Source organism: Arvicola amphibius, chromosome 11 (genome assembly GCF_903992535.2).
Source record: "Arvicola amphibius chromosome 11, mArvAmp1.2, whole genome shotgun sequence".
NCBI lineage: Eukaryota > Metazoa > Chordata > Mammalia > Rodentia > Cricetidae > Arvicola > Arvicola amphibius.
In genome coordinates, this window is record NC_052057.2 from 101303305 (window position 1) to 101331167 (window position 27863).

A 27863-nucleotide genomic window follows, 5' to 3' on the forward strand; every position below is an offset into this window, starting at 1 on the left:
TTCCTAACCATGTGCTTTTGGGACAATATCACCTAATTAAAGTTAATTGAAAAACCTTTGCTTCATCCAGTGCTTCCAATTTGGTAAAGTAGGCATGAGTGAACCAAATTTCACAATACAGCAATGCTGTTAACTTGAGATTTGGAGTTACTTGTGGCAAGAGATAGTCATTTCTCCTGAAGTTGTCTGACTATGTCAAAAACAGAGTATCCATTGGTATGCATGTGTCTGACAGCGTGCTATGCTAGCTTGCCCTTGATTGTCTATCCACTGCAGAAGACACTGGGGAGCCAGAGCTTTCTTGTTTGGGGAACTTGATGTACTTTAGTGAGTGCATGAATGAATCGGGAATTATGTAAAAACTACATGATATTCTATTTTATATCTTTTTAAAATTTATTTTTAAAACAAGCTTTTCTCATTTTACATGCCAATCCCAGTTCCCTCTCCCTCCCCTTCTCCCAATCCCCCAACCTTCTCCCCCCATCTTATCCCCCATCTGCTCCTTAGAGAGGGTAAGGCTTCTCATGGGGAGTCAACAAAGTCTGGCACATCACTTTGAGACAGGACCAAGGCCCTCCCCTTATATCTAGACTGAGCAAGGTATCCCTCCAAAGAGAATGGGCTCCGAAAAGCCAGTTCAAGTACTAGGGATAAATCCTGGTCCCACTGTCAATGGCCCCACACACAGACTGTACCAGCCACACAACCACATTCAGAGGGCCTAGTTTGGGCCTATGGCCTTGCCCTGTAATTAGATTGGTGACTACCTTAATTGTCATCATAGAAACGTCATCCAGCAACTGATGGATACAGACTCACAGATCTACAGCTAGCCCTGGGCTGAACTCTCTGAGTTCAGTCAAAGAGAGAGAGGAGTGATAATATAAGCAAGGGGCGAAGGGGTCAAGACTATGAAGGGGATACCCACAGAAACAGCTGACCTGAGCTAGTGAGAGTTCACTGACTTCGGACTGTCTTACATCTGAATATATTTTTATATATGGACTGTGTGTGTGTGTGTGTGTGTGTGTGAGACAACTGTAATCAACTGGTAATGATTGTAGTAGCAGAAAATGACCAACAAAAGAGCCCAGAGAAGGGTCTGTATGTTTGTTGGAATTGTGGATAGAGGGTGGTGTCATACACAACATGCTCTACCATATTTACTTCTCTTGATTCCAAACTACTGTTATTTTTCACCAAGGAGAATTTCAAAACTTGGGTTTGGTATTAAGCTTCTCTTCATCTGGCCTTCAGACCTTTTAGTACAGTCTCTCCTGGGTCTAATAGACACCACTGTGTGCACTGCTAATTCCCTTGTTGTTGCTATGTAGTAAATGCTTAAGAAAAACTTAATGATGGTCCATTTAATATTTTTCACAATCACAGTAAAAACCTATACATCCTAAAGCAGGATCTTTTGCTTATACTTGTTTGTGTGTGAGAGACCTAAACAGGTTAGTCTGAGCTCGCTTTGCATATGAGAGAGCTCAGATTATGAGAGCCCACCAAGACCCATCAGCAACCTCTGCTCCAACTCTGACTTCACTACCCCAAGTCTCTGCTGCAGTCTCTTCCAAGTTTCTAGGAGGCTTTACCTTCTTCAGTGACACAGCTCATCAATCTATTTCCCCGCTCAAAATCCTTTGGTGGTTTCCTCTGAAATACAGATTAAAATTTGACCTCCTCTGTCATCCAAAACTCTCCTCTTTTGAGTTGCCATTTACTTCGCATCCTTTATCCTAAGTCAAAGACCTGATCCATGCAACACAGTGACCCTATAGGTGAGTCTGGCCCTAAGCACATCCCCGTATTGATTGGGACTCTGAAGCTAGAAAGGACAAACGTGAGTCTTGTAGACAGAAGGCAAAGAGAAATGCAGGTATATAGCTATAAACAGCTCGGTGTACCTACACCAAAAGATAGTCACACTGTATTTCTCTTAATAAGAGAAAACCAATCTGTAGAACTGCCTGGGTTTGTGTGGTTCCAATATGTACATACAAACATATTAAATCTGGCATAAGTTGCACATATTATATGCATAGGGAAATAGAAAGTCTGGAAAAATAAATATGCAGCAACTAGTAATAATTTTGGTCACTGTGTGAAATTCTGATTGTTTACTTTTAAATGTACTCATTAGGATATCACCTAACTAAAAAATGCTCAATTATGTGCTTGGTTCATGGTACCACTAGGCTAATACAGGACCATCATATTTTGTCCTAGCTTCTGTGTGCTTATGAAGGTTTAAATAAATTAAGATGAAATGTGGCTATCACGCATCTGTGGAATAAAATTTTTATTCCAAGTCTCCACTTAATTGCTTTCCATGGGATAATTGGCTTCATTTAGATGCAACCTGAAGGAAGCAGGTGCAGACTAGCACCTGTGATCTGCCAGCTACCCCCAGCAACGTGAGGGGCTCATTTATGCAGGATCAGCCCCCTGTGTTTACATGTGACACTCCCTAAGACACAAATTTCAAATGGAAATAGAAATCTCCTTGCCTACCCATGTTAACAGAAATTGGGAACAGCTAAACCCATCTGAAATGTAGAGATTTACCTGTTTTAATTAGAAAGGAAAACAAACTGGTTGATTTGGGGAGAAGAGATTTTCCTTCTCTTCTCCTTTGCCCAGTTCCAAATGTGGTCTCAATGAATGCACGGGGAGAGAAAAGAACCCTGCTGCTTTCTGCAGGGAAATTAAAATGGAGCAGCGCTTCTGTTTAAAACTGTGAAAGCGAACACGGGAACATGTGTGTCCTTAATGGTCTTTTTCCAGTCGTCATCTTGAGCATTTGGCTCCACGTGGCGTGCCAGCAATTGAGAGTTAGGTTTGCTCTCTCTGTAAAGTGGAAATCTCTTCTCGGAGCAATATTTTCTAAATAGGTCTCATCTCAGACTTAAAAGCTCATGATGAGAAAAGAGTTATTATGAATAACAAACAAGAATTCTTGAACAAGTTTGACTGAAGGAACAAGTGAGATTTTTAATTTTTGCTTTGTTTGGAACCAAGGTTCACTGTGTATCATCCCATTTTCCAAAGATTTCTATAAATATTCTAGAAGTTAATAATAATTGCTCCAGTGAATGAATACTTAATTGTAAAAGACTGCATGCTAAAATATACTTCTGGGAATTGCCCAAAGTCAGTAAGCCCTGAAAATATTTCAGTAGCAAAACCTGCCAAATTTGAACCTTAGAATAAGGGGATTAATCCACATTTTAATTCTTAAGTAAGTTATCTTTCCTTGCAATATCACCACTAAATTTTTAATATGGATATTTATCATTGCAACATGAACCGGACATAAGAAGTAATAACATAGTTACCACTTGATTTGTTGGGATGAGTGAGGGGCCAGAAGGCTATACATGAGGCCAGGATTCTACTGTTCCTCCCAAAGCTAATTAAGAACTCAGAAAGCAAAAGCTGCATGGGTGATTCAATAGTGGGCTGCACAGCCGCTGTGAAGTCAGATTTTGCTGTGCCCTGGCTGTGCCTGCTGATTAAACCCATATCTCTCTTACTGAAAATCTCTTTCAATTATGAATGAGGGAAAGTTTTAAGATGGCAAGAAAATCACATTTCCTTTAGAAATTATATGCGTGGTTTCTTCAACAGGTTCTTTAAAAATTGAGACGGCCTCATCTGCATGGATTAATGAGGCTTCTTCTCTATGATTGCTCAAACCTCTTCAACTTCGTATTCACTTTAGAAATCTGCTATCAGAGATGGCATGGATTTTTTGTCCTTTGAATGGGGATTTGTTTTCTGAATGATTAGACCCTGCTAATTTTTAAGTTCATTGTTATTTTCAGCATTTTTGGCTGCAGTTGATGATATATCAAAGGCTTTTCTATCCCTTCGCGAGCACCATTAGCATCTGAAGGCTAACGACAGAGCATCCCTATAGCCCATCTGTTGTCCTTGTAGCTTACCCGCTGGTTCTCTTTCCAACAAAGAAGTAAGGCCCTGGGAGTCAAAGCCCAAGAATATATGTGGATTTATAGCAGAGCCCTCTACTCCTAGATCCTCCAAATCAAGCTAAAGCTCATCTGGAAGCCTCCTCCCAGAGGAGTGGCTCTCATAGTCGAAGAAGATGCTATGCAAGCTGCCAAGGTAGAGAAGCATTTGGTACTCCTACCCAGTGGTATAAAGTCTATGAACCATAACAGTAACTCAACTGGCAAGATATCCACAACTGTGCAATAATAGCACTTTTATCTCAGGGTAACCAACAGCCGTCTAATTGGATTTATGGCTTGCTCAAAAGGATGGAATTCATGCCTGATTCTGTAAACCCAGCCAAAAAGGAACTTTTAAGAGAAAAAAACAACTCCTATAGAATCTAGGCTTCACTGTAAATTACAGCAAGTAAATTAATAACCATTAGAATCACGGTTATGCTTTCTTTCGAGGCACGCTGATCTTTCACTTTGGATGCTTGCTTCCTTCTCTCTGCTTAATCTACTGGCTTTCCCAGGGTTCCCCGGTTCAGATGGCTACATGTTCAGCCCTATAGTCCTGAATTCAAATGGTTCATTAAGATATATGATCTGTGAATCTTGCTTCAATTTTGGAAGAATTTTGTGGACTAAGGTTGGTTCAGGCATTGAGTTAACTATGGGTCAGGGAGACAGTTTTGCAAGAGAACATGTGACTCTGAATTTCATTGTGCAATTCTCAAATATATAAAATCATGATCTGGATAGAAGACCTTAAATCACATTAACTACTAGGCTGGTGGAACTCCCTCCTGTCTTTCATAAAGCTTACAAGTGAAATGTACAGTCACAGCAGGCCTACAAGGACAAGGGCTTGTTGAATGAACTGAGATGATTGGCCTACAAAACCTAGGGATCCACCTGTCTGAGTCTCCTCAAGACTAGGTTTTCAAACCCATACCGGTATGCCATACATTTATTTATTTATTTTTAATTGTATGTCTATGAATATTTTACCTACATGTATTTATGTACTCTACATAAATCAGTACCTGTCAAAACCAGAAAAGGCATTGGATCCCCTGGAACTGGAATTATAAATGGTTGTGGTGCTGGGACCCAAACCCAGGTCCTATGCTAGAGCAGTAAGAGATCTTAATGAATGAGTCCTATCTCCAGTCCCATACTTAGTATCTTTATGTGGGCTTTTGTGTTTGAGCTCAAGTCTTCATGATTCATGGAAAGTTTGTTACCAATTGTGCTATCTCCTGGTCCCAAGTCAAATTTCTTTCATTTAGGGTAAAAGAGTCATCATTCATTAGTATTGTTTCTAATTAATTAAGAAACTAATTGTTACTGCTTATCTTCCAGCAGTCAGAACCTCTGCCGTTATAACTAATTGTAAAGTCAATTGTAAAATCAAGAACAGAAATAAAAATAATGATTTCCAACTAAATCCATGCTGCTTGTTAAGAAAGGTATAGATGCTGTGTGATAAGAGGAGACCTCTGCCAGGCAACTTCTGCAGCAGGAAGACAAACCCAAAACCTGCTACATGGAAAGAGTCAATGAGATAATAAAATCTGGCATTTTTCTGCCCACCAGAGGAGCTCTATTGGACTGACCTGCCCATCAACACCCCCATAGCACAGCAACAGACAAAGAGATACTGGGCCTGGTGTGTCGGGGCTTTTGAGACCTCACAGTCTGCTCTCAGTGATACATCTCCTCCAAGGCCATAAGTCCTAATCTTTTCCATTTGACCAACTGATAACTAAGCATTAAAATATATGAGCCTATAGAGGTCATCTCAGTTAAACTACCATGTCCACTTTTAACAACAACAAAAAATAGGTAAAATGAACATTTATCATCTAGGACTATCTTTTCCCAGACCTCTCTTCCTGCCACTTCTCATTGCTCTCGCTTTTTCAAGCATGGAATGCATACTGAGCTCTGCCCTTTTTAATGTCTGAAGCTGTCCATAGGGTACTGATGGTCCCTTAGCATCTTGGACCATAACCTGCTCAAGCCCTGATAGTATAGAGGGCCTGAAATTGCAAAGACTGTAAGAGACTGAACAAATTTCAGTGATGTAGAAAAAAATCACATGAGGCATGAGTAAGGCAGCTAGCTGCAACTGATAAAAGAAAATGGAATAAATACAAGGGGCCCTGAAGTAATAAAGGTTGGCTGCTGGCTGGGTCTGTCATGACTTGAATGAAGGAAGGAGAATCCTAAGATAATATTGAGTGTAAGTGGAGGTTTACTGTCCTGCCAGTCAGCTCTGTCCCATCAGCCAGCTCCCCAAATAACCACACTGAGACTTATTATTAATTATAAATGCTTGACTGATAGCTTAGGCTTATTATTAACTAGCTCTTACATCTTAACCCATATTTCTTATCTATGTTCTACCCTGTGACAGTAGCTTTATCAGCACAGCATGTTCATCTCCTGCTTCCTCTGTGTCTAGCTTGCAACTCCCAATGACTCTGCCCTTCTTCCTCCCAGCCTTCTCCTTTAAGTTTGGCTCTCCCACCTAAAGCCTTCCTGCCTAGCTATTGGCCAATCAGCTCTTTTATTTAACCAGTCAGCAGGCGCCTTGGGAAAGACACATATTCACAGTGTACAAAAAAATTATTTCTTAACATTTGAGATTACTATGTGACCAAGACTGTGGTGGTTGGATGTAGCAGGAGAGAGAACAAGTGGGGAGAAAAAAAAATGCTGCTTCCAGTTTGAACAGGTGACATCCGCAGGAACACTACGCTGCTGGGAAGGCAAAAACGAAAGGACAACAACAGAGATGAGAGGGTGTGTGGAATTGATGCAAGAATGGAAATAACAGGAAGAAAATGAAACTTCCAAATGAGAAAGCAGAGAAAGATAATTACAAGTGTGTGAAGAATAGACTTTTGGAGATCATGACCATTTATAATCCAGGCTAAAGAAAAGGGGGGTGGGGGGGAAAGCCATTGAAAGAAGTGCCAGGAAAGGGACCTCAGTGATTTAAAAGGCTAAGGAGGAGACCAGAGTCAAACTCTATTCTTATGCTAAAACCATGTGCAGGAGAAAAAAATAGGCATTTAAAAGCAAGAGAAAGAACTGAACTGTCACCAAGTTCAGGGCATTGTGCTAAGCATTGTGCATGCGCAGTCTCATTTTGCTAATTACAGGTGTTACACATTAAAGGGTGGTTAAATGGTACTAGAGGTTCAGATCCTGGCCCTACCATTCACTGGTTCTGAGAGCTTGAGAGAGTTGCCCCTTTTCTACATGACAATTAACTCATTATAGCTCCCAGGGGGAGTGTAGACATCACAAAGATGGTGCATTTAAAGTTATACCATCATGTTACCTGGCTGCCAATTGTATTTCATTGTCTTTCTTTTGACTTAACTTTTATAAACTCTGTTATCCACAGAAAGTCATGTGAGTTCACAGACCCAGCCTGTTCTAACAGTTTTGCTAACAATTGGATATTCTCAGTGTCCGCATGTAGTTGGCAGTCAAATCTTACGTGAAGAGCGGCAGTTTCGTACCGTCCCATGTTCTTACCTGTAGACATCCCTTGGAAATTCTTAAAGACAAGGGGGTGAATTCAACTACGCAAGAGGTCCCATTTCAGGTTCCCCAGTTATCATGAGAGGATGCCCGTCCCAACCACATCTTAATTCTCTGCTGCTTCAAAAATGTGGTTCCTCATTTAATTAGCCATGGGGGGGGGGGGTTGCAAAAAGATACCTCCTAGTCATTGTTACCTAACATTTCTGAAGAGCTAAACTGAGAGAAGCTACAGCTATGGAGAATCACTGAAACATGCTTATTCCAGTTATGATTCTAGACAATGGTCTGTTTTCAGGACACCACACACACACTCCTCATTCAATACTCACGATAAGCGAAAGAAGTCAGGGCTACTATATTGGTAACTTATCTTACAAAGGAAGCAACTGAGGCATCAGAACGTAGGTCCTAAAAAAAAAAGCTGCGAGCCTGCACGCTTAACCTTTCATTGCACTGTTGCTGCCAAATTCAAGCTGCACAGACCCTGAATGCCCAGCTCATTCATTCCATTCCACCATATCACTTTGGTGAGCTTTCCTTATATATATATATATATTTTGGTTTTTCGAGACAGGGTTTCTCTGTAGCTTTGGAGCCTGTCCTGGAACTAGCTCTTGTAGACCAGGCTGGCCTCGAACTCACAGAGATCCGCCTGCCTCTGCCTCCCGAGTGCTGGGATTAAAGGCGTGCGCTACCGCCGCCCGGCCTCCTTATATTAACCTTAACATATATTTTGTGCTTGTGGTTTGTTTTCTGGATGTTTAACATGCTTTCTAAGACTGAGCTGTGTGAGCCGGGCGGTGGTGGCGCACGCCTTTAATCCCAGCACTCGGGAGGCAGAGGCAGGCGGATCTCTGAGTTCGAGGCCAGCCTGGTCTACAAGAGCTAGTTCCAGGACAGGCTCTAGAAACTACAGGGAAACCCTGTCTCGAAAAAAAAAAAAAAAAAAAGACTGAGCTGTGTACTTAGTCCGTATCAAGAATACAGAGACCTGATATGACATCATGACATCTCACTTAAAGAATAGCACCAAACAATTGCAATTTCCCACATGGCTCCCTTTATGAGAACCCTCCCCCCTAAAAAAAAGAACTCCTGCCTGGTCACTAATCAGAAAATTTCTACCTGACTTTAACCACTGCTTTGTTTTCACCTCGTACGGGGAAACCAGGATGTTCTTGTGACATTGACTGCTAGACAATTTATGTTTACACGCCTCTATTTTATCGTCACTGTGCTGATTCCCTTTCTTCTTCTGTCCCAACTTCTTATGCTGCTGGTTTACCTTATTTCATGAAAGTTGAGGCCCTTCCTTTGTGAAACAAAATGGGAATATATAAATATGCCTCATTCCACAATCATAAAATAGTTATTAACTTTTGTATGCATAAAGAAAATGACCCCTGAACACCTTTAAATAAAGTAACCACACATGTTCCACACAGCGTATCACATATATAGTATATGTTTGGAGACTGATTTTCTCCAGATTACATAAATTTATATGTAAAGGTCATTAAATACCATCCCAGACTCACCATGTGAGTTTTGTGACTTCACACAATTCAATATAATGTCTCTGTATCTGCTTCCTAATCCTTAATATGGAAATGATAATATGCCTTCCATACAGGCAGACAAAACAGATGTAAAGTTTGTGCATGAGCTGATGGAATAGCGTATGCCTGTAGTCACTGCTACTCAGCAGGCTGAGGCAGGAGGATCACTACAGCCTGTGTCTTCAAGGACAACCAGAGTAAAATGGTGAGACTGTTTCTCAAAAGAAAATAATTAGTTTATGTAAAGTTCTTAGAACCGTTTCCAGGATTCATGTATAGTATATGATTACTATCTACTCCTCCCTTTCTTCTCCTCTTTCTCGCCTCCTTAGCTTTTTACCGCTGATATTCTATCCTCCAGACATCCTAAAGGGGCCACACTTACCCTAAGGCCTCCAGAAAGATCTCCCTGAAGCCTGAGGTCACTAATTTTATGTATTCCTCTTTTAGGCTACTGCACTGTTAACGCCATTTGCTGGTTCCCCATATGCAGCCATGGACACTGGAACTTGGGTGCTCATCTTCAATATTGAGAAACAGGCAGCTGTTTGAGCTATGTAATTGCCTGGAATTCTCACTACAACTTTGCTTTCATATCAAAACTATGTGAGCTCTCATTGCCTAAGCACCGGGGCTACGTTTGTTCTACCCCCAAGTCTCCTTTGTCTCCTAACCCTGTGGGATGCAGTATGTATTCACGGGGCTGGAACACAATTTCCTACACAGATAGTGAGCTGTCTTCTCCATCATTTTTGTAACTGCCTTTCCCCCAGCCAGCAATCCCCTCCCTGCTCTTCTGTTGCCCCCTTCCTTACCAGTTCATTGGCCACATGCATGAATCCTACTTGGGATCAGGTGACACCTTGTGACAAATCACATGATATGTCCCCAGTGTTGCTAAGTGCTGCCATATTGTATAAAAAATCACTTGGAGAGCATGTGTGAGACCTAGTTCAGAGGCAGTTCTCTGGAAGGATTGTCAGTTTGTTATCCTTAGTAGTCTGTGGCCAGATTAAAACAAAACAAACAAACAAACAAAAATCCAGCTCATTAGAAAAGGAAGTATCTGTCATCTCAAGTAGGGTTGCAATGGAAGTCTGTGCTCCAGGATCCCCAGCTGCTCCCCAAAATTGGGAAGGTAGACAAAGAGCACTAAGATTTCCTGATGTGAAGTGTACTCACTCACACTTGACACCAGATGCCAGTCCTCTCATTCTGAGCTACTTCTACACACACACCAGGACCCTGATGCCCCAGCTTGTATCACATGTGTAAGTCGGTGCTCTATGATTACTCTAAACTTTTATGTTTATTTGTTCGGCTTGGTGACTCTCTTGCTGTAATTTGTGCGACACTTTTATCAGCAGAGATCTAGGTAGAAATACTGAACTCTCAACCATTCGAGGCTGGGTTTCTGGTTCCGCTGGCATCTGCCTTTCAAATCCTTGTGGTATGATTATCGTGCTATGTATTTCTTGTATTCGACTGTTATCTGAGGGACGGGGCCCTGAGGAAAGCCCCTGGCATGCGATCTCCCTAAACTTTTTTATCGTCCCTCATCCATAATTGCCTCTGCCACACTGACATCGTCACCTCTTCCACCAGTGTTCAGTCTGGCACAGTCTCACCATCTGTTTGTGTGACAACAACATTATGGGCTCCCTCCATGCATCCCTAAATGGGCACGGGAAGGAGTCAGAGATGGCAAGCGTGCCAGCTGGCACTGGTTGCTCCACCCTAGACAGTGATGAATCATGACCCAAGACAGGGAGGATGGGTAATTGTAGCTCGCCATCAGTGCGATGGGGCCGGCCTCCCTGTCCACAGACGCGGTTCATCCTCTGTGCTTTCTGTTCCTGTAACAATAGAATCGGCTTCCTTTTATGATGTGGTCACAAAAGACTGTTCAGTGGGAAAAAACGGTAGAAATCGAGTTCAAATTGTTTTACTTTCCCCTTTCTATCTCTAAAAGAGCAGTATTGAGATTGTTCCACGGAGTTTGAGAATTGCTTGAAAATGACAGGAATGGGTTTCTAGCTGGTCATCAGGAAAAGAGCTAAGGCAAACTGCCTCATTTTCGTGGACCAGTCTATGAACAAGCTGCTGGAGTCCTGCCTATACCCACCCATCAAGTCTCCAGAACAGGCAGGTGTGAGGCTGTCTGCATGTTGAGGATAAAGAATCATAAAGGAATATGAATAGCAAACAGTGCCTCTCTCTGCCAGGACTGACCTGCTTCTCTCTACCAGGACTGACACTGACCTACCTCTCTCTACCAGGACTGACATCTCTCTCTCTCTCTCTCTCTCTCTCTCTCTCTCTCTCTGTCATTTACTCCTGACTGACTAACATTTTGTACAGTAAGTCTATCTTTAATAATTTGTAAAAACTTCTCACTGAGCCTCTGCCATTTGAACTTTCACCTCTGACCTGAATGTGAACGTGCATGTTCGCCCCAGTTTCTGCAGCTACTCCGAGAGCATAGCAGTAGAGCCAGGTCGCTCTACAAGCCTTGCTGTGATCGGCCCTTCAGATGGGGTCTGCCCTTATTTGCTGGAAGGTTTCTACAGCAGATGTTAGCAGACAGACAAGCTAGCACACAACCCCAAAGCCCAGAGCGTGCTGTGCCAGGCGCCCGCACCCTTGCCAATACCAACCCCAGAAGTGCTGCAGGGTGATGGAGGGAGTGTGCTCTGAGGGGCCAGCGCTGCTCCGAAGCCCCGCTAATGTCTCTGTGTGGCCATGCTGTATTTTCAGCTTGTCATCATGGCTGGGACAGTGCTGCTTGCCTACTACTTCGAATGCACTGACACTTTTCAGGTGCATATCCAAGGATTCTTCTGTCAGGATGGAGACTTAATGAAGCCTTACCCAGGGACGGAGGAAGAAAGCTTCATCACTCCTCTGGTGCTCTATTGCGTGCTGGCTGCCACTCCAACTGCTATTGTAAGTACAGAACAAGAGTTCTTTGTTGTCGGGCACCTGAAAGTATTTCCTGTCTGCCTTTTCTTCTCTTTCCTGTCCTCCTGGGTCTCACCAGCGGGTAGCCTAATCAACGCTTTCCTGTTTCAGCTGGAGAAGACTGAGTAGAAATCTTCATAAAGACAACAACAACAAAATTAAATTGATCTTGCCTTTCAGAGATGAATTACTTTTTTGCTTTTTAGTCTCTGGGTTTTTGAAGCTGTGTTTTTTAAAAGCATGGGTGAATGTCAGAAATCAGCAGACATGGCTAGCTGGCATCTTAAGAATAGCTACTGTACTCTTGGAAAAAGTAGGCATGAGAGTTTGTGTGTATTCAGGAGTTGACTGTTAGCAATGGCATTGCCATAGAGACTCAGATCAGAGCCGAGCAGAACCCTCCAGCTGCTACCTCCTGCTGCTACCGCTGAACTGCAGAGGCCAGAGAGCAGCAAAATGACTTGACCCAAAATGTGCTGTCCCTGCCCCTGTCCAAGTCACATCACAGTGAGCTCAGCTGCAACTTTGCCTTCATTTATTTCACTGTCTCTCCTTTGAGGTCAAAAATTGAACAGACAGCCCTGTAGGGAGACTGCTTCGAGAGCATAAAGCTTGCAGATTCCTGTTAGGCAGTCAAGTGATTTAACACTTAGACACTCTCATTTTTTGAGAGTGTTAAAATAAACACTCGTGTGTCTGAACACATTGCCGTCACCAGGGCAGATTAATTCGGGTGTAATTTCAGTTCCGGCTCTGTCCTTTCCTTCTAATCGCTTTCTAACAAAACCCCACTCTTCCACTCCACCTCTGACATGCCTTCTGCTCTCTTTCAGACAGGGCCTTCATTAAAAATACTAACTGGTTTTCTGAAGAATATGGTGATTGCTCAGACAGTCAGTTCAATAGCTATTCTCAGTGGCAAGGCTTCTCTTGACTTATGATGAAAATTAACTGTAATTTTGAGGCTATAGAAAAATTGAATCATCATACTCTTAAGTCTATTCAGATCATTTGATCCATTCTCAGCAGAGCTCCCCTTAGCTACTAAGACATCAGGAGAAATGAGAGCTATATTGATGAGATGCAGCACGATGCATCCGGGTGGTTAAAACATTAGGTGTACAGAGCAGCGTATCCAGCTCACATTCTGGCGGGGTGACTCACCTCATTGATTCCTTCTAGACAAGGCAAGATTGTCATTGGGTCTAGAAATGACTTCCTAAAGTTCCTGGCATACCCGTAATGTCCAGGAGTAAAGAACCTGGCAGGGAATTTTCCTCCACTGCTTTGACATCACGGGACAAATGTCTTCATCTGGGAATTAAGGCATTCAGTTGAGAGTCCCTGAGAATGACCTCTTTTAAAGGGATGGGAACTGGACATAACTTCTATGTCTCCTGTCCCTTATCCTTATCCTCAGTCCTAAGAAGAAAAAGAAAGTGTAGAGAGAAGACACTTCTATGTGCCTCACAAGACAGAAAACTCTAATCCCCAGGTAAAACAAGGAAACAGGTTAAGCTCTGTCTAGAATGGACTGGTGGTGGTTCTACCATGAGGCAGACTGGAACTGCGAGTGTGCCATAAACACATCATGATATCATGTTCTCATGTGTTCAGACATGAATTGCTGAGTGACCCATTGAGTTACTAATATATTTTTCCTTTCTTCCTACTCTCATTATCATTCTCTTTATTTTCCTATAATTATTTTGTATTTATAGAGATTTTGCCCATTAAAAAAACTAAGACTAGTAGAAACATTAATAAAGATGAGCAGAAAATTAGAATCAAAGAAACAGTGTAATTGCCGAATAAAATCAAAAGAAAATTCTTCAAAATCTTAAGTGCACATGAAAGTGGAAAAGAGAATATGGGAAACTATTGGGGCGATAACAAGGCCCAGGGGAGGAAAAGCAAGGAAGGATTAATGTGACCAAGACACGATAACATTTATGTATGAAAATTTCATCATGAAAAACATTATTTTGTATAACTAAAAAAGGAAACCATTTTATAATGATGTCTACTCTGCAGATGTTGCCTAGGTGAGCCTCACAGCATCCCAGTGAGACAGAACAGAATATTCCAATGAACATAAAAATCAAGGCCAACAGCCTCCTTCATCTTTCAGTTGGGAACACCAGACACAGTTTGGCTCAATGATGCCCTGAAGGTTCCATTTTTCTCTAAACAGATGGAGAGGGGTCTGCCCACTGGGTTCCATTGTTGCCTCCCTTCTAAAATTGGGGGCATGGCTGGGAACCAGGGATGCTCACAACTGCTGGGTTAACAGCAGAGAGCAATGCAGTCCTCAACCGTGTTAGTCAGCAGCTATATTCCCTCAAGACCTCAATCTGTGAGCAGTGGCAGGCCAGATAGCCTCTGAGCTCTGGGAAGGAGCTGTGTTCATGTCTGCGCAGTGAGGTAGGACTTGCCCATGTGAGATCTCAGCATCTCTGAGTCCTACTGCCTCCTTCAGCACACACACCCGCTCAGAGCTCCCAGCGTTCACTGTCTCCCTTAGACTGAGGCCCCAAATAACTGTGTGACTTCTAGCTGCTTGTGTTCCCGTGGGCTCAGTTTTCTCTTCTCTACACTTTTAAAAGGGATCAGGCTCAATGATTTCCAAGACCTTCTAGTTCTCAGATTTGATGAGAACACAAAAAGGACCATTTTGATGAAAGTTTCTACATGTTAGATTCCTTTCTGGATTCACTTTTGTGTGCCACGTGTGCCACGTGTGCCACAGGGCTACACAGCTTATCAGTTTCTCCTTAAAAGAATTTCCCATGCTCCATGGAGTATAATGAAGGCAGGACCACTTTTCAGTGATGTACATAGTAACTAGTAGTAAGTTTCAAAAAATCACCTCTACCTGGACCTGGATTGTCCTTGGCATTATTTTTCTTTCTTTCTTTTTCTTTTTTTTTTTTTTTTTTTTTTTTTTTTTTTTTTTTTTTTTTGGCATCTCCAAGCACAGTGACACAGTGGCTGAACTGAGTGCCACACTTCTGTGTCTCCACAGATGGGCATTAACGACCCCATTCCCAGTTGCGGATGCACAGGGGAGAGCTGAGGGAAAAGACAGGGCCATTTGACCTGTAAACTCTCTGTTTCCCCTTTTATGCTCTCCTGTCAGAAAATATCAACCTCATATTGAGACAAGGCCACTTGGGATAAACTGCACGGGGCCAAAGCCATTGCTGTCACATATCCTTAGGAAAAGTTGAAGCTTGGAGAATTTATTGTGTCCAGAACTGTTTAGCCCCCAGTCGTAACCCATACTTCAAAGAAGCCTGCAGGGTTTTTTTCTGACTACCTGGACAGCTTGGCTAACTAACTGCTCCCTTGGGCCTTCTGGATAAACTCCGACTCTGAGGCGAAGGAGAGAGCCAGGGAGCCTGTTGGATAAGAGGATTTACTGGGCAGAGAATCTGATTTACCCTTATTTCATCTCAGTCCCGGTGGCACAAGGCATGAGAAGATAGCTATTAAACCTTTCTCTTGGCCTCACAATGAAGTGACTGGGGAGTATTTAGCATTGAAGCAGCAGAGCATTTGACTCCCTGCCCAAGAGAACTGAAATCGCTCACAGTTCTGTATCCAAGTGCGAGCCACGTGCACACAGACACATGCGCGGGAGACTCAGGAGCAGTTTCCTCAGAAAGGAAAGGCCAACGCAGTTTGAAAGAAAGGCTGGACTTGCAAATCTTGATTTGAGCATTTGTGTGAGCTCTTTGCATCCAATGTAAAAGGACATTGCAGGCCACAGAGTGGTCTCTCAGTGCAGAGCCTGTTGGCTGCCTGACAGGGCCCCAGCTGCTGAAGAAGCAAAGGAGACATTGTCTGCCTTGCACTCCCTCAGAATCCACCTCTTCCGGGTTCTGCACGATCTCCTCCATTGAAACCCTTGGACATTTTCTAAGTTACATTCTATCCCTCTGCAGCTCATCATATGACTTCTTCAGACAGAAAGTCCTTTTGCCAAACTATTATACTCCATCTTTACAATCTACACTTTCTTCTGGGGTGAACATATGGATGACCCAATTAAATTTATAAATTGAGAAAATTTAAAAATCAATTTCCACATTTTTGTTCATACTACATATAAGTGATCCAGATTTCTCTTAGTAGTGTTTGCTCTTTGCGCTAGTTCCAGTTATCCCAAACTTAAAAGTATATTATTGTTGTTTGTGAGGGTCTTTTGTTTGTTTGTTTTGTTTTGTTTCTTCTTTTGAGACAGTGTTTCTTTGTGTAATAGCCCTGGCTGTCCTGGAACTAGTGTAGAAGACCAGGCTGGCCTCAAACTCACTGAGATCTGCCTGCCTTTGACTCCCAAGTGCTGGGATTAATGCCACCACTGTCAGCAGTTTTTAAAGATTATTGTGTTCCTAAAAATAGAGGCTGCTTAAATTACTCAAAGATTATAGTTGGGTTTACATTTTTTTTATTGAGAATGAGATTTTGATGAAATTATTTTAGGTTTCCATTTCTCTTGTTCAGCAAAAAAAAGTGTTAGTGAATTCTGTGTTTTTAGAAATATATGGTCCCACCTTTCTACAAAGTCATGCATAGTCTCAACTAAGCTAGCTTTCGGAGTGGGTGGAGCTGGCTGCTGGATTGAGACCAGAAGGCAATCTCTAGTGTTATCACAGGCACAAGATGGTTTTCAAAATGCTGTCATACAGATGACCTTCCCTATTTATGCTGTTAAAGGACACTGGAAGTGTCCAGTGTTGCTGTCTATTATTTATATCTATGTATGATAAAGCAAAAGTCAATAATTCTTGAGAAAACTAGAGTTCTGCAAGTAAAGGAAGCAGAACCTCTCGGCAGATGTGGAGTTCTTCGATAGCACTCATCATGAAAGATAAAAGCCCAGAATAAAGGAGGCTCTCATAGTGCAGGCAGCAGAATCTATTTTTTCCTCATTTATTGGGTCACTTTTAAAATCTACAATGGTTTGAATGCTCATGATTGTGGAAGTCTTCCAGACAGAATATCAACTATTAGCTCTGATAGTAACTGAAGGTGGTGTGTGACCTGCCATGGGGGAAGAGACATCTGTATTTATCACACCGAGGTGTAAAGCCTAGGAACTACAATAATAAGCAGCGCGAAAGGCATACTCGAATCACACAGTGGCACTAACATCTAGCAGATAACCAACAGCCATTTCATTGGACTTAAGGCCTACTGTGTAGGGAAAATCATGCCTAATAGGTAAACTTAGCAAACCCTAAGAGAGAACATTTCTGCCAGTCTTCTAAACCACTATAATCTCTAATTACATTCTAAATAAGTATCGTCATACCCACAGACAAATGTAGTTCTCACCCCTCATCTTTTTGGTAGCAGATAGAAACCCTCACAGAAATGCAACACTGGTCAAAGGCAGTGAACGGCTAACTGCGGGGTGCCCGGACCCAGCAGATAAAACTGCAACACTAACTGTACATCTAAAGCACAGAGAACAACATGGAGGAGAGAGAGATTGTGCGAGCCAGAAGACCAGGATTTCTGCTACCTGATAGCATCTTCCATACATGATAGGCAAAGTCCACCCAGGAAATTCCAACAATGTGACTGCCTACATAAGTCCTGAATAATGATGATACATACTGACATGCTTGTATGAATGGAAATCTCACAAAGCCGCATCCCTTCATGAAGAGCGACAAACAATTTGATGATTGATATAAGAGGAAGAATTAGTCTTCCTCAGAGAGAAGCCCCTTAATTGGTTATCTAATACTAAGTGGACCACCCTAAGTATTTATACCGATAAGCAAAACAGAAAGGACTCAGGAGACCCATTTCACAGGGAGTGCAGATGTAGCGGGAAATGAAAGGGAAAAAAAAAGATGCCACATGCCAATGAAAACCAAAGTGGATCAGGTGTACCAGATAAACATTATATCCAAAATTGGGGGCCTGAGAATATTTTCACACACTTGGTAACAGCCGTGCATCCCTAATCTAAAAAGTTTGAAATTCCCCCCAAATCTTTTGAGAACCAGAGCTTTTAAAGACTTCAAGTTTAAGGGCATATCAGTGTTTGAATTTTTGGGTACTCAGTCTGTGGCCATATTGAAGCAAAAATGATCTTTAAACCATAATACGTAAAAAAAATACAAAGGAGATCATATATAATAGCAAAAGGACTCATTCAGCAAGAGGACACATTTACAAATACTGAGCACTGAAGCACCTAAATACATGAAGCAAATATTAACAGATCTGAAGAGAAAACTATTTTGATGGTATAAATAGCAGGCGATTTTAGCACCCCCACCTCATGTTGTAGACAGGTACTGTACAAATAAGACCAGTAAGAAAACATCTGACTTTGATCTAACCCAGATTGACCTAACAGGCCCATAGAGGAGGTTCTATTTTATAGCCACAGAATACACATTCTCTAATGTGCATAGAACATTGTCTAAGTCACAAAACAATTCATAGTATTTAAGACTGAAATCATAGCTCTAGTCTTTTCTAGTAACACAGTCATATACATCTACTTGAGAAAAATCAGAAAATTCTCAAGTACGTATGAACTAAGCAACATGCTCCAAAACAACAACTTGGTTAATGAAGAAATTAGAGAATATGGTTTTATTTCCTGAGGCCTGGGGGAACTGTTTAGTGGGCAAAATGACTGCCTAACTCTAAACCACCAGCTCCTGTGTCAAAGCTTTGTGTGCATCTATCTGTAAGCCCTACTCGGGTGGCAGGCAGAGATAGGGGATCACTGGAGGTCACTGGCTAGCCAGTCCAGCCAATCCGGAAGCTCCAGGGTCAGTGAAAAACACTGTTTGAAAAGTAAGGTAAAACAGAATACACTAGACCATCAACTTAAGAGAGAAAGGATACTTTGGGGTTCAGTTCCATTAAGGATACAGTCCTTCATGGCAGGAAGGACAAAGCAGAAAACTTTGAAGGAGCTGACACAGTTGCACCCCAGTCAGGAAATTGAGTAGTAACCGAGAGTAGGGCCAGGCTAGAAAGTCTCAAAATTCTATTGCCAGTGAACAACTTCTTCCAGCAAATTCTGCATGTCCAAAAGTCCTTTTCAAATAACAGCAGCTGGGTCCAAAGAGTCAAACCGAGGACCTCACGGTGACTATTTCCCATTCAGACCAAAGCATCCCAGCCCTGGTCCCCATTTGCTGATGGATTATAACTAAAGGCACTGTTCATAAAAAAAAAGAATTTTGAAAAGAAAAACTGCATTCTTGTAGATGGTAAATTGTAAACACCCAAGAGGACACAGTGTTAACTTGGTTGCAGTAAGGAAGGAGATATTTGTAGCTTAATGTTGCCATCTGAGGCATTCAGCTGTGAAATGTTATAATTATCATTGAAAATGGAAATAATCTCCTTAGAATTGAATACCCCTGCCTGATGTTATAAATTTTCTTTTAAAGAAAAGAAAAGAAAAATAAGGTAGACAGTGATTGAGGAAGACACAGGAAGATGGGCTCTGGCATCTGCTTGCACACATACATGCAAAAAAAGGCCAGAAATGCTGGAAAACAACCTGCCAAAACACATGGAATGAAACCATTGCAATTCTAAGAGTGAATTTTATCGCTATGAGTACCTTACACAGCAGAAGGAAAGATATCAAATAAAACAGTATGTTATGGCTCAAGAAATTAGGAAACTACATATAAAGGCATAATAAGAAATAAATGAAAGAAACATTAGAAAATAATAGAAAAATCAATAAAGCTTAAGATTAGCTTTGTATGCAAAGATAAAGAAGATTTATGAGGTTTTGGTTCTTTTTTTAAAAAGGGAGAAGACCCCAAAAATCAGAAAAGGAGACACTAAAATTGCTATAATAGAAAGACAAAAACAATTAAGAGACTATCCTGAACAGCTATAAGCCAACAAATTATATAACCTAAAAGAAATGGCTATATTTGTTAACACATACAACCCTTCAAAATAGAATCATGAAGAAATAGGAAACATAGATAAACAACTAATAAAAAAGGAGACTGAGTCACAAACAAAAAGTCCATCAGTAAACAATCAAGCATTGAATGCCTTCTCTGCTGATTTTCCCCAATGTGAAAAGAAGAATGAGTGTCAGTTGTTGAGACTATTCCAAGAAAGAGAACAACATACTTTTTTTTCCTGAGGCCAGAATTATTTTAGTGTTAAACCCAACAAACCCAGTACTCAAAAGAGATCTCCAGGCCATTGTTGCTGATGAACAAAGGTATGAAAATCCTCAAGAAGATGTTATCAAGTTGAGTTGAGTGACACATAGCTAGCTCCAGATAGCCAAACTAGAAACATGGTCTTTTATTTGAAAAACCCACATGATGCTACCCAAAATTGTGACATTAGACCAATTCAATAAAGCAAAGGTACATAAATCTATCATATGGAAGCCAGTGATTGAAAGCTCTCTGAAAAATGAATCAAGAAAGCTGTGTACAATAGTTGCAGAATTTTAAAAATAATAAAATTAAGGTCAGAACAGTGTTTTCTGGACATGATCACTAAATGTTCATGAACTCACAGCAGCTGAGCAGCTATGGCAGCTGATAGCTGCTGAGAGAGTAAAGGTCAGTTCTTCAAATGTTAAAAGAAATTGAAGAGGGTAAAAATACTTGAGTTTCCTGAGACTGACCATGCTCAAGGACATGACGCCATACACACGTGGACATCGCTAACAGGATTCAGTAGGTTAGTTCAAAACATAAAAGGAGGATTGAAGAGATGGCTTAAAAGTTAAAGGCGCTTGCTGCTCTTCCAGAGATCCCAGTTTTGATTCCCAGCACCCACACAATGGCTCACAATTATCTGTAACTCCAGTTCCAGGAATCTGACAGCCTTTCTGAGCTCCAAAGGCTCTACAGGCATACGGTGCATAGACATGTCAACAGGCAAATGGTGTTGGGGAGAGTGGAACTCTACCACAAAAGAATGAAATTGGACTCTAAGCTCATACTTTATGGAATAATAAACACAGAACATATTAAAGACTTAATACAAAACCCTATCATTATGAAACTACTAGAAGAAAAAAACTTGATGAGAAAGGTCTTGTTGATGGTGTCTTAGGTATGACCCCCAAAAGCACAGGCAATGAAAGAAATGTAGAGAAATAGAATTACAAACTAAAATGCTTCCGCCTATCAAAGGAAATAATTGTAATAGAAAGAAATGTTCATACACAAAGTGGAAGAAAATATGTGAAGCTATACATTTGGTACGTAATTCATACTAGAATAGATAATGAACTCAATAGTTCTTTGATTAGAAGCCATCAGATGACCTGAATAAATCACATGCAAAGTTTTCAACATCATCGCCCATTATGGAAGTACAAATGACAATATGAGATATTGCCTCACCCCTATTAGGGTGGAATTCCAAGAGAAAAAATTGTGAAGATGTAGCAAACAGGGGACCTTATAACAAAGTGAATTAGTAAAGTCATGTCATGTGGTCCATCAGTCCCAAAGGAAATGAAGTCAGTATATTGAAGAAATCTATACTACCATGCCTATTACAGCCTGATTCATACTAGCAAAGATGTCAAATCCTTCCAAATGTCCATCAAGAGATAAATTCATGAATAAAATATGATGTGTACAATGGAATACCTGTCAAGTATAAACACGTGGGAAGTCATATGTGACATGGTTGAGATTGGAGGAGTTTGTTATGTGGCATTCACCAAATACAGAAATAAACATAGCATGATCTCACTCATGTACGGAATCTAAAAGTTGACCTCACCAAAACACAGAACAGAATGATTGTCAGGGTGGTTAGAAAGAAGGGCTTGAGGATATATTGTTCAAATAATTTAAAATTTCAGTTAACTAGGTATGCTCCATAAAACTAGAGCAGGGTACAACATGACTACCGACATGTTGTGATCTTGAGACATGCTGAGTGGATGCTAAATACTTACACCTCCAACGTGGTGATTATGTGTGGTAAGACATATGTTAATTACCTAGCTAGAGTCACATGTTGCACAATATAAATAAACTTTAGAGAGTCTTGTTGGGCATGATAAATGCATATAATTTTATCTGTCAAAAGTAGCTTCAGTCTGTTGAATAATGCATCAAGAAAGAGAAAACACAAAAAAATGATCACCATGTTTCAATATGGTTTACATATTTGCATTTGAGTTTTGTATGTGGAAGATGTCTAACCACGTATTGCAGCTGCTGTCATGACTTAAAGTACACTTACTACTGTGTTAAAGGTCTTAGTTACTTAGGATTGTAGCTAGCAGGACTAGAAGATGAAAATCACTAATGGAATTTATCTACACTTCATTCTTGCCAGAGCCAGTTTGGCCTTGACCACTTCTCACTGGAGGACACTCTTAATTTGCCATGATTGATGTGTGTTTTGTTAGCCAACAATCAGAGAGGTCTAAACAAGTAAGACAGCCAACACTGAACACATGGAGACTCCCACGTGCTCCAGATGCTCATTGTAGAGATGATGGATTGAGACAGGGTGGTCCAGCAGAAGTACAGATGGAGGGGCCAATGCACTGCCAAAGCCAGAGCCGTAAATCTGCCATTATGAGCAAATGGCATCAATGGTGAGCTGCAAGCTTGGCAGAAAGCAGAGTCATCTTTTACCTTCACAGCCCTGCATCCTCCAAGCAGACTCAGACGCCCTCCACAAACACCCACAAGAATAGAGGACACAGTGAATGGAGAAATAGTAAAAGGCATGTGTGGTGAGGGAAATGACTGTTCATAAAGTCCATTCATTGTTGAAGGAACTGGATTGCTCATCACAACTTGATGCCCATCAAAGTTTTACAAAAAGTCAAGTATCTGTCACTCCATTTTGACTATAAAATGACCCCTTGACCCCTTCTTCTCTCTTTTAGTACTTAGGCATGCACTTAGTATATTCCAGGCATTGCCAGTATCTGGATATAAATATCCAATTTGCATTTTCTATTTTTATTGATTTTTTTGAGCATACAAAATAACGGGCTTCATTACAAATATATAGATAAAATATACCCTTGTTTCATTTATTTCTCCCTTCTGTTCCATGCCTCCTTTGTGATTTGAATGTTGGTAGCAATGTTATTTTTGTATCAGTTTCACATTCTTCAATTTTTTTCATTTCCATTTATTTAGTGTGTGTGTGTGTGTGTGTGTGTGTGTTTGCAAGCACACATGCACATGCCACAATACATGTATGAAAAAGTTGGAAGACAGTGTGTGAGAATCAGTTCTTTCCTTCTATCATGTAGGTCTCAGGTCATGATGACTGAACTCAGGTCATTAGTCTTAAGGGATGAAATTAGTGATAATTATTTTAAGCAAAATAAGTCAGACTCAGAAATATATAGTTTAGATTTTACTCTCATTTACTCTAAGATTATGCACAAATACATACATATGGTATATATTTCACTTATGTATTAATAAATGTTGTAGATATAAGAATTAGCAGAGTCTCTTAGCTAGGAGGTACATTTTACACTAAAGTCTCAAGCCTGGGTTATCTAGAGGAGGGAAGTCCTTTCTTCCATCTTCGGTTGTCCATTTTGTAGTACTTTCCCGTTAGACTCTGCTTATCCTGGAATCTGCTTCTCCAGTGACTTAGTTAAGTGCTTTATTGTAATAGTAAGTATAGCAATAATGGCTACAGTGCAGATGTTATCTAACTGTTATCAAACCACAACAGCAACTTTATTGCTATTGCTTTATTGTGGGATCTGGTGGCCACATGTGTCACTTGTATGCTTTAGAGAACATTCATGGCTCTCCGGGGAGAAAGGTGTATTTCTATCTAGACTAGGGATCTGAGCATGTCAACACGCTGAAGTGCCCTGTGCCTAGTATTTAATGGATGGTGGTGATTGTGAACTTTTACTCTTCGTTGTTAACTTCCATCTTTAGTTGTAGTTGTGCCAGAGTTTGTTAAATTTTTCCATGCTTATTCCATATTTTATATGTCAGTCTGCTGTTCTTTGTGCTAGCAGGATAATTTTTAAATGTCAGTATAGAGACTGATATTACATGACTTACAACCCATATGTTCTAGTTGGGGTTTCTATTGCTGTGAAGAGATGCCACAACCATGGCAAGTCTTATAAAAGGAAGCATTTAGTTGCAGTGGCTTACAGTTCAGAGGTTTAGTTTATTATCATCATGGTGTGACATGGTAGCATGCAGGCAGACATGATGCTGGAGAAGAAGCTGAAAGTTCTACATCTTGGTCCGCAAACAGAAGGAGGTGAACTGAGATACTGAGCATAATATGAGCATAGGAGACCACAAAGCCCATCCCCACAGTGACGTACTTCTTCCAACAAGACCTCATCTATTCCAACAAGGCACACCTCCTAATAGTGCTGTTCCCTATGAGTTTATGGGGGCTAGTTATATTCAAACTACCACTCAATGTATAATGATTTAAAGGCTTTTGTTCAAGAAGCAAGAGAGGGATTTAGTAATAAAGAAGTAACAGTCAAACCACTTCCGTGTTGTAGAAACACACCTCAGGCAAAGACGATCAAATATTATAATGCAAATAATAATGTATTGTGAGATGTAAAATTATGCTTTCTTGAATTATTAACTATCTGAATCATTCTTCATTTTTGCAATTTTCAAAGTCAGTTAAACATTTAATCCTGCCACAAGCTGTATCATACATTGCACTACACACTGTTATTTCAGTTTACATTTCATATGACCTTAGAGTTTAATATTTTTCCCAGAGTTGTATCTTAAATGGTCAAATATTGGCTTCTCCAATTCTTTTTAAGAATTAAATGCAGTCCGTCTATGGTGGCATATGCCTTTAATCCCAGCACTTGGGAGGCAGAGGCAGGCAGATCTCTAAGTTTAAGATCAGCCTGGTCTACAAGAGTAGGTTCCAGGACAGCTAGGTCTGTTACACAGAGAAACTGTTAACGCAAGAAATAGTTAAATGCAAGATAGTATCTATCTCACCATCTCCCCAGTTGACATGATATCTTTTAAAAGGAATGCAATTTCCTCAGAAGTTATTTTGTGGACCCCTGCTCTATCTATAAACAAGCAATTCTCCTGCTTGACATTTCTTTAACATTCCTTCCCCAGATATTTATTGGTGAAATATCCATGTATTTCATAAAGTCAACAAGGGAATCCTTGATTGCTGAGGAGAAAACAATTCTTACAGGGGAATGCTGTTATCTGAACCCCTTACTCCGAAGGATCATCAGATTCATAGGTAAGTGCCATAACCTGATGAACCGACAGATAGGTTAAGTGTACTGAATTTGGTGGATATACTTGGTTGAATAAGCTAAGATACAGCAATACCAGCATTCAAAACAAGTGCTCCTTGGGGATTTTCCATGAAGTATAAAGCTAAGCCTAATCTTGGTGCCATGTCATATATTTGATCCTTAAAGTAAGATGTTGTTTATTAAATTATTGTAAAGATTCAAATATTTGATCCTTGAAATAGATGCTTTTGTTAAATTCTTATAGAGAAAAATGTTTCAGCTAATTTCCCCCTGCTTAGCATTTTCTTGAGATTCTCCCTAACCATGAGTTTTACAATTGATTAGGCGCAGACATACACCAAAGGGTAAAAGTCAGGTAAGAGTCGGGGGGGGGGGGTAAATGGGAACATTGATCAAATGAAATAGCTAAATTTTTTTGTGAAGTTTTTCTGGCCTGTAGATCTGTCCATTCAGGAAATACAAAGTATGGGACATCTAATCCATCAGGTTCTTGAAAAACAAATGTCTTTCCCAACTTGGAAAAGAAATGCCTTCTTTAGTGTTCTTGACAAGGAATAATGAAGGTGTGTTCTATGTCGTTCCAAAAATGCTTAGAGTGCTATAGATGATGATGGTTGTACGAGAATGTGTGCATTGACGCAGATAAAAACATAAATCTCTCAGAATTCCTACATTATAAGGATTCGATAGATGATCATTACGTCAGTAGTGTAACAAGAACTTGCAAATGTCTGCTGACAAGGTCTTCGAAGGAGCGCCCAATAAAATTCTGATTACGAACATGGCTGTTTCTAAAACAAGCTATGGCACTATCTAGAAGACAGAGAACCAGCTACATCATGCTGTCATTCCTTTTGATAAATAGTTAATACTTTTTTCCTGTTATAGTAAAGAGTTCAAATTATGAACAAATGACCTTATCAGAGTCTAATATCAAAGTCTAGTGCAATACCATTTCTAGTTGATTGGGAATGAAGAATATACTAGAGCAGGAAGCCTAAGGAAAACTTTTATAAATGGATAAAATTAAAATTTAACACTTAAATACTCTTAAGATCATGGATGTCCGCAAAATTAAAGGTTTTGTTTATTGCAGGAGACTGTGGTTGGCTCGTGTGGGTATAGCCTGATCCGTACGATGTTACTGCTGTCCAATTAAACTGTTCTGAACAATGATCCTTTTCAAATATGTCTAGAGTTAGACCAGTTACCACCAGAGTGACTGGCTACCAAATTGTGCGAAAAGAGGAGATAAGAGAATATTTATTACACTGAACACTGGACTAGATAGTTTATTCCGTTGCTTCATTTAATCCACCCACCATTACATAAAGTGTTTTATTGTTTGAAATATACAGATGAAGACTCTAGTAGAGCACAGAATTGAGATATAATTTGATTCAAGACTGTATGACCCCTCCATTTGTTCTGCTTCGTGTGCATATAATTAAATGAGTTATTCAATGAAAAACATTATTATAATACAATTAACTGTAAACATCTTTTAAAGTCACTGGTACTGTCCCTTTGCAGAGAGAAGCCATATCTAACTGTGGCTCACCATACCTGGGGTAAGACCAAAGAACAGCAATTTTAACTGGTGTTTGTTCCTTATGTAGTGCTCTGTAGCTTAGATAAGTGCTTGTGGAGAGAGCCAGGAAATCCCCAACTCCCAGCAGGAACCCTCAACATGATGTGGGCCATTGAACTGCCACTTGAGATACAACACTGGGCTACGGCATGGTTTCAAGATCAATGGAGGATCATCAGGATACCACTAATAAGTGATGACACATTTGCCATTTGGACAAATCTATAACAAGTATTTGTGATACTAAGGGAGCTTGGAGGCCAGCATAGCCTTTGATATGCAACCACAGGTATATGAAATTGGAGACCAATATGTCCCTCCTGCCAAAAATAAAGAAAATGACTCCTTTGGCAGATAGAAACTGCTTTCACAAGTTCCTGATACATGATGGCTTTTATCTAACCACCAGAAATCCTCCTATAGTACAGGATGAGTCCATTTCTGGATGTTTGGACTACCTTTTGGAGTTTGGGGAACTGACGTTTACTTTGGACCTGACAGGTTTATCATAAGCTCATAAAGATCTGGATGCTTAGAGCATAACACAGAGATGTTCAAATAAATCAGCTTGAGTTCAACATCATATAGTCAGCGGGTAACATGCAAAGCTTGAAAAATTAGTAGAAGCAGCAATAAAAGGCAGAGGATTGGAGGGTTAAAGGAGGATTTGCTTCATATGTTCCTTGTTTTATGATATAAGGATCCACCCAGTTGCTCAAGTTAAAAACCTGGGAGACTCTAACCATTTGGAACTTGTTAGCAATGCAGAACTGTTAAACCCACCCCCAGCTACTCATTCAGAAACACTGAGGAGTTAGCTTGAGGATCACTGTCAAAATTGGAAAACCTCTGACTTTGGCAATTAAAATTCTCTTACCCCTTTAAGGGATTTCCCCAGATGTTGCCTGAGAATTCATCCTCCCAACTCTACGAAGATACCATCTATTTATCTATTTGTCATT

General features: G+C 40.6%; 1 protein-coding gene across 4 annotated transcripts in view; it reads left to right on the forward strand.

Annotated features, from left to right (window-relative positions):
- Plppr1 (phospholipid phosphatase related 1) overlaps positions 1–27863 on the forward strand; it is a 133582-nt gene that overhangs the window by 84197 nt on the left and 21522 nt on the right. For all 4 annotated transcript variants that reach the window (XM_038347220.1, XM_038347219.1, XM_038347222.1 and 1 more), the window contains exons 3-4: positions 11846–12034; positions 25159–25291. In XM_038347220.1, coding sequence (XP_038203148.1) covers positions 11846–12034; positions 25159–25291 — 322 coding nt within the window. The remainder of the gene's footprint in view (positions 1–11845; positions 12035–25158; positions 25292–27863) is intronic.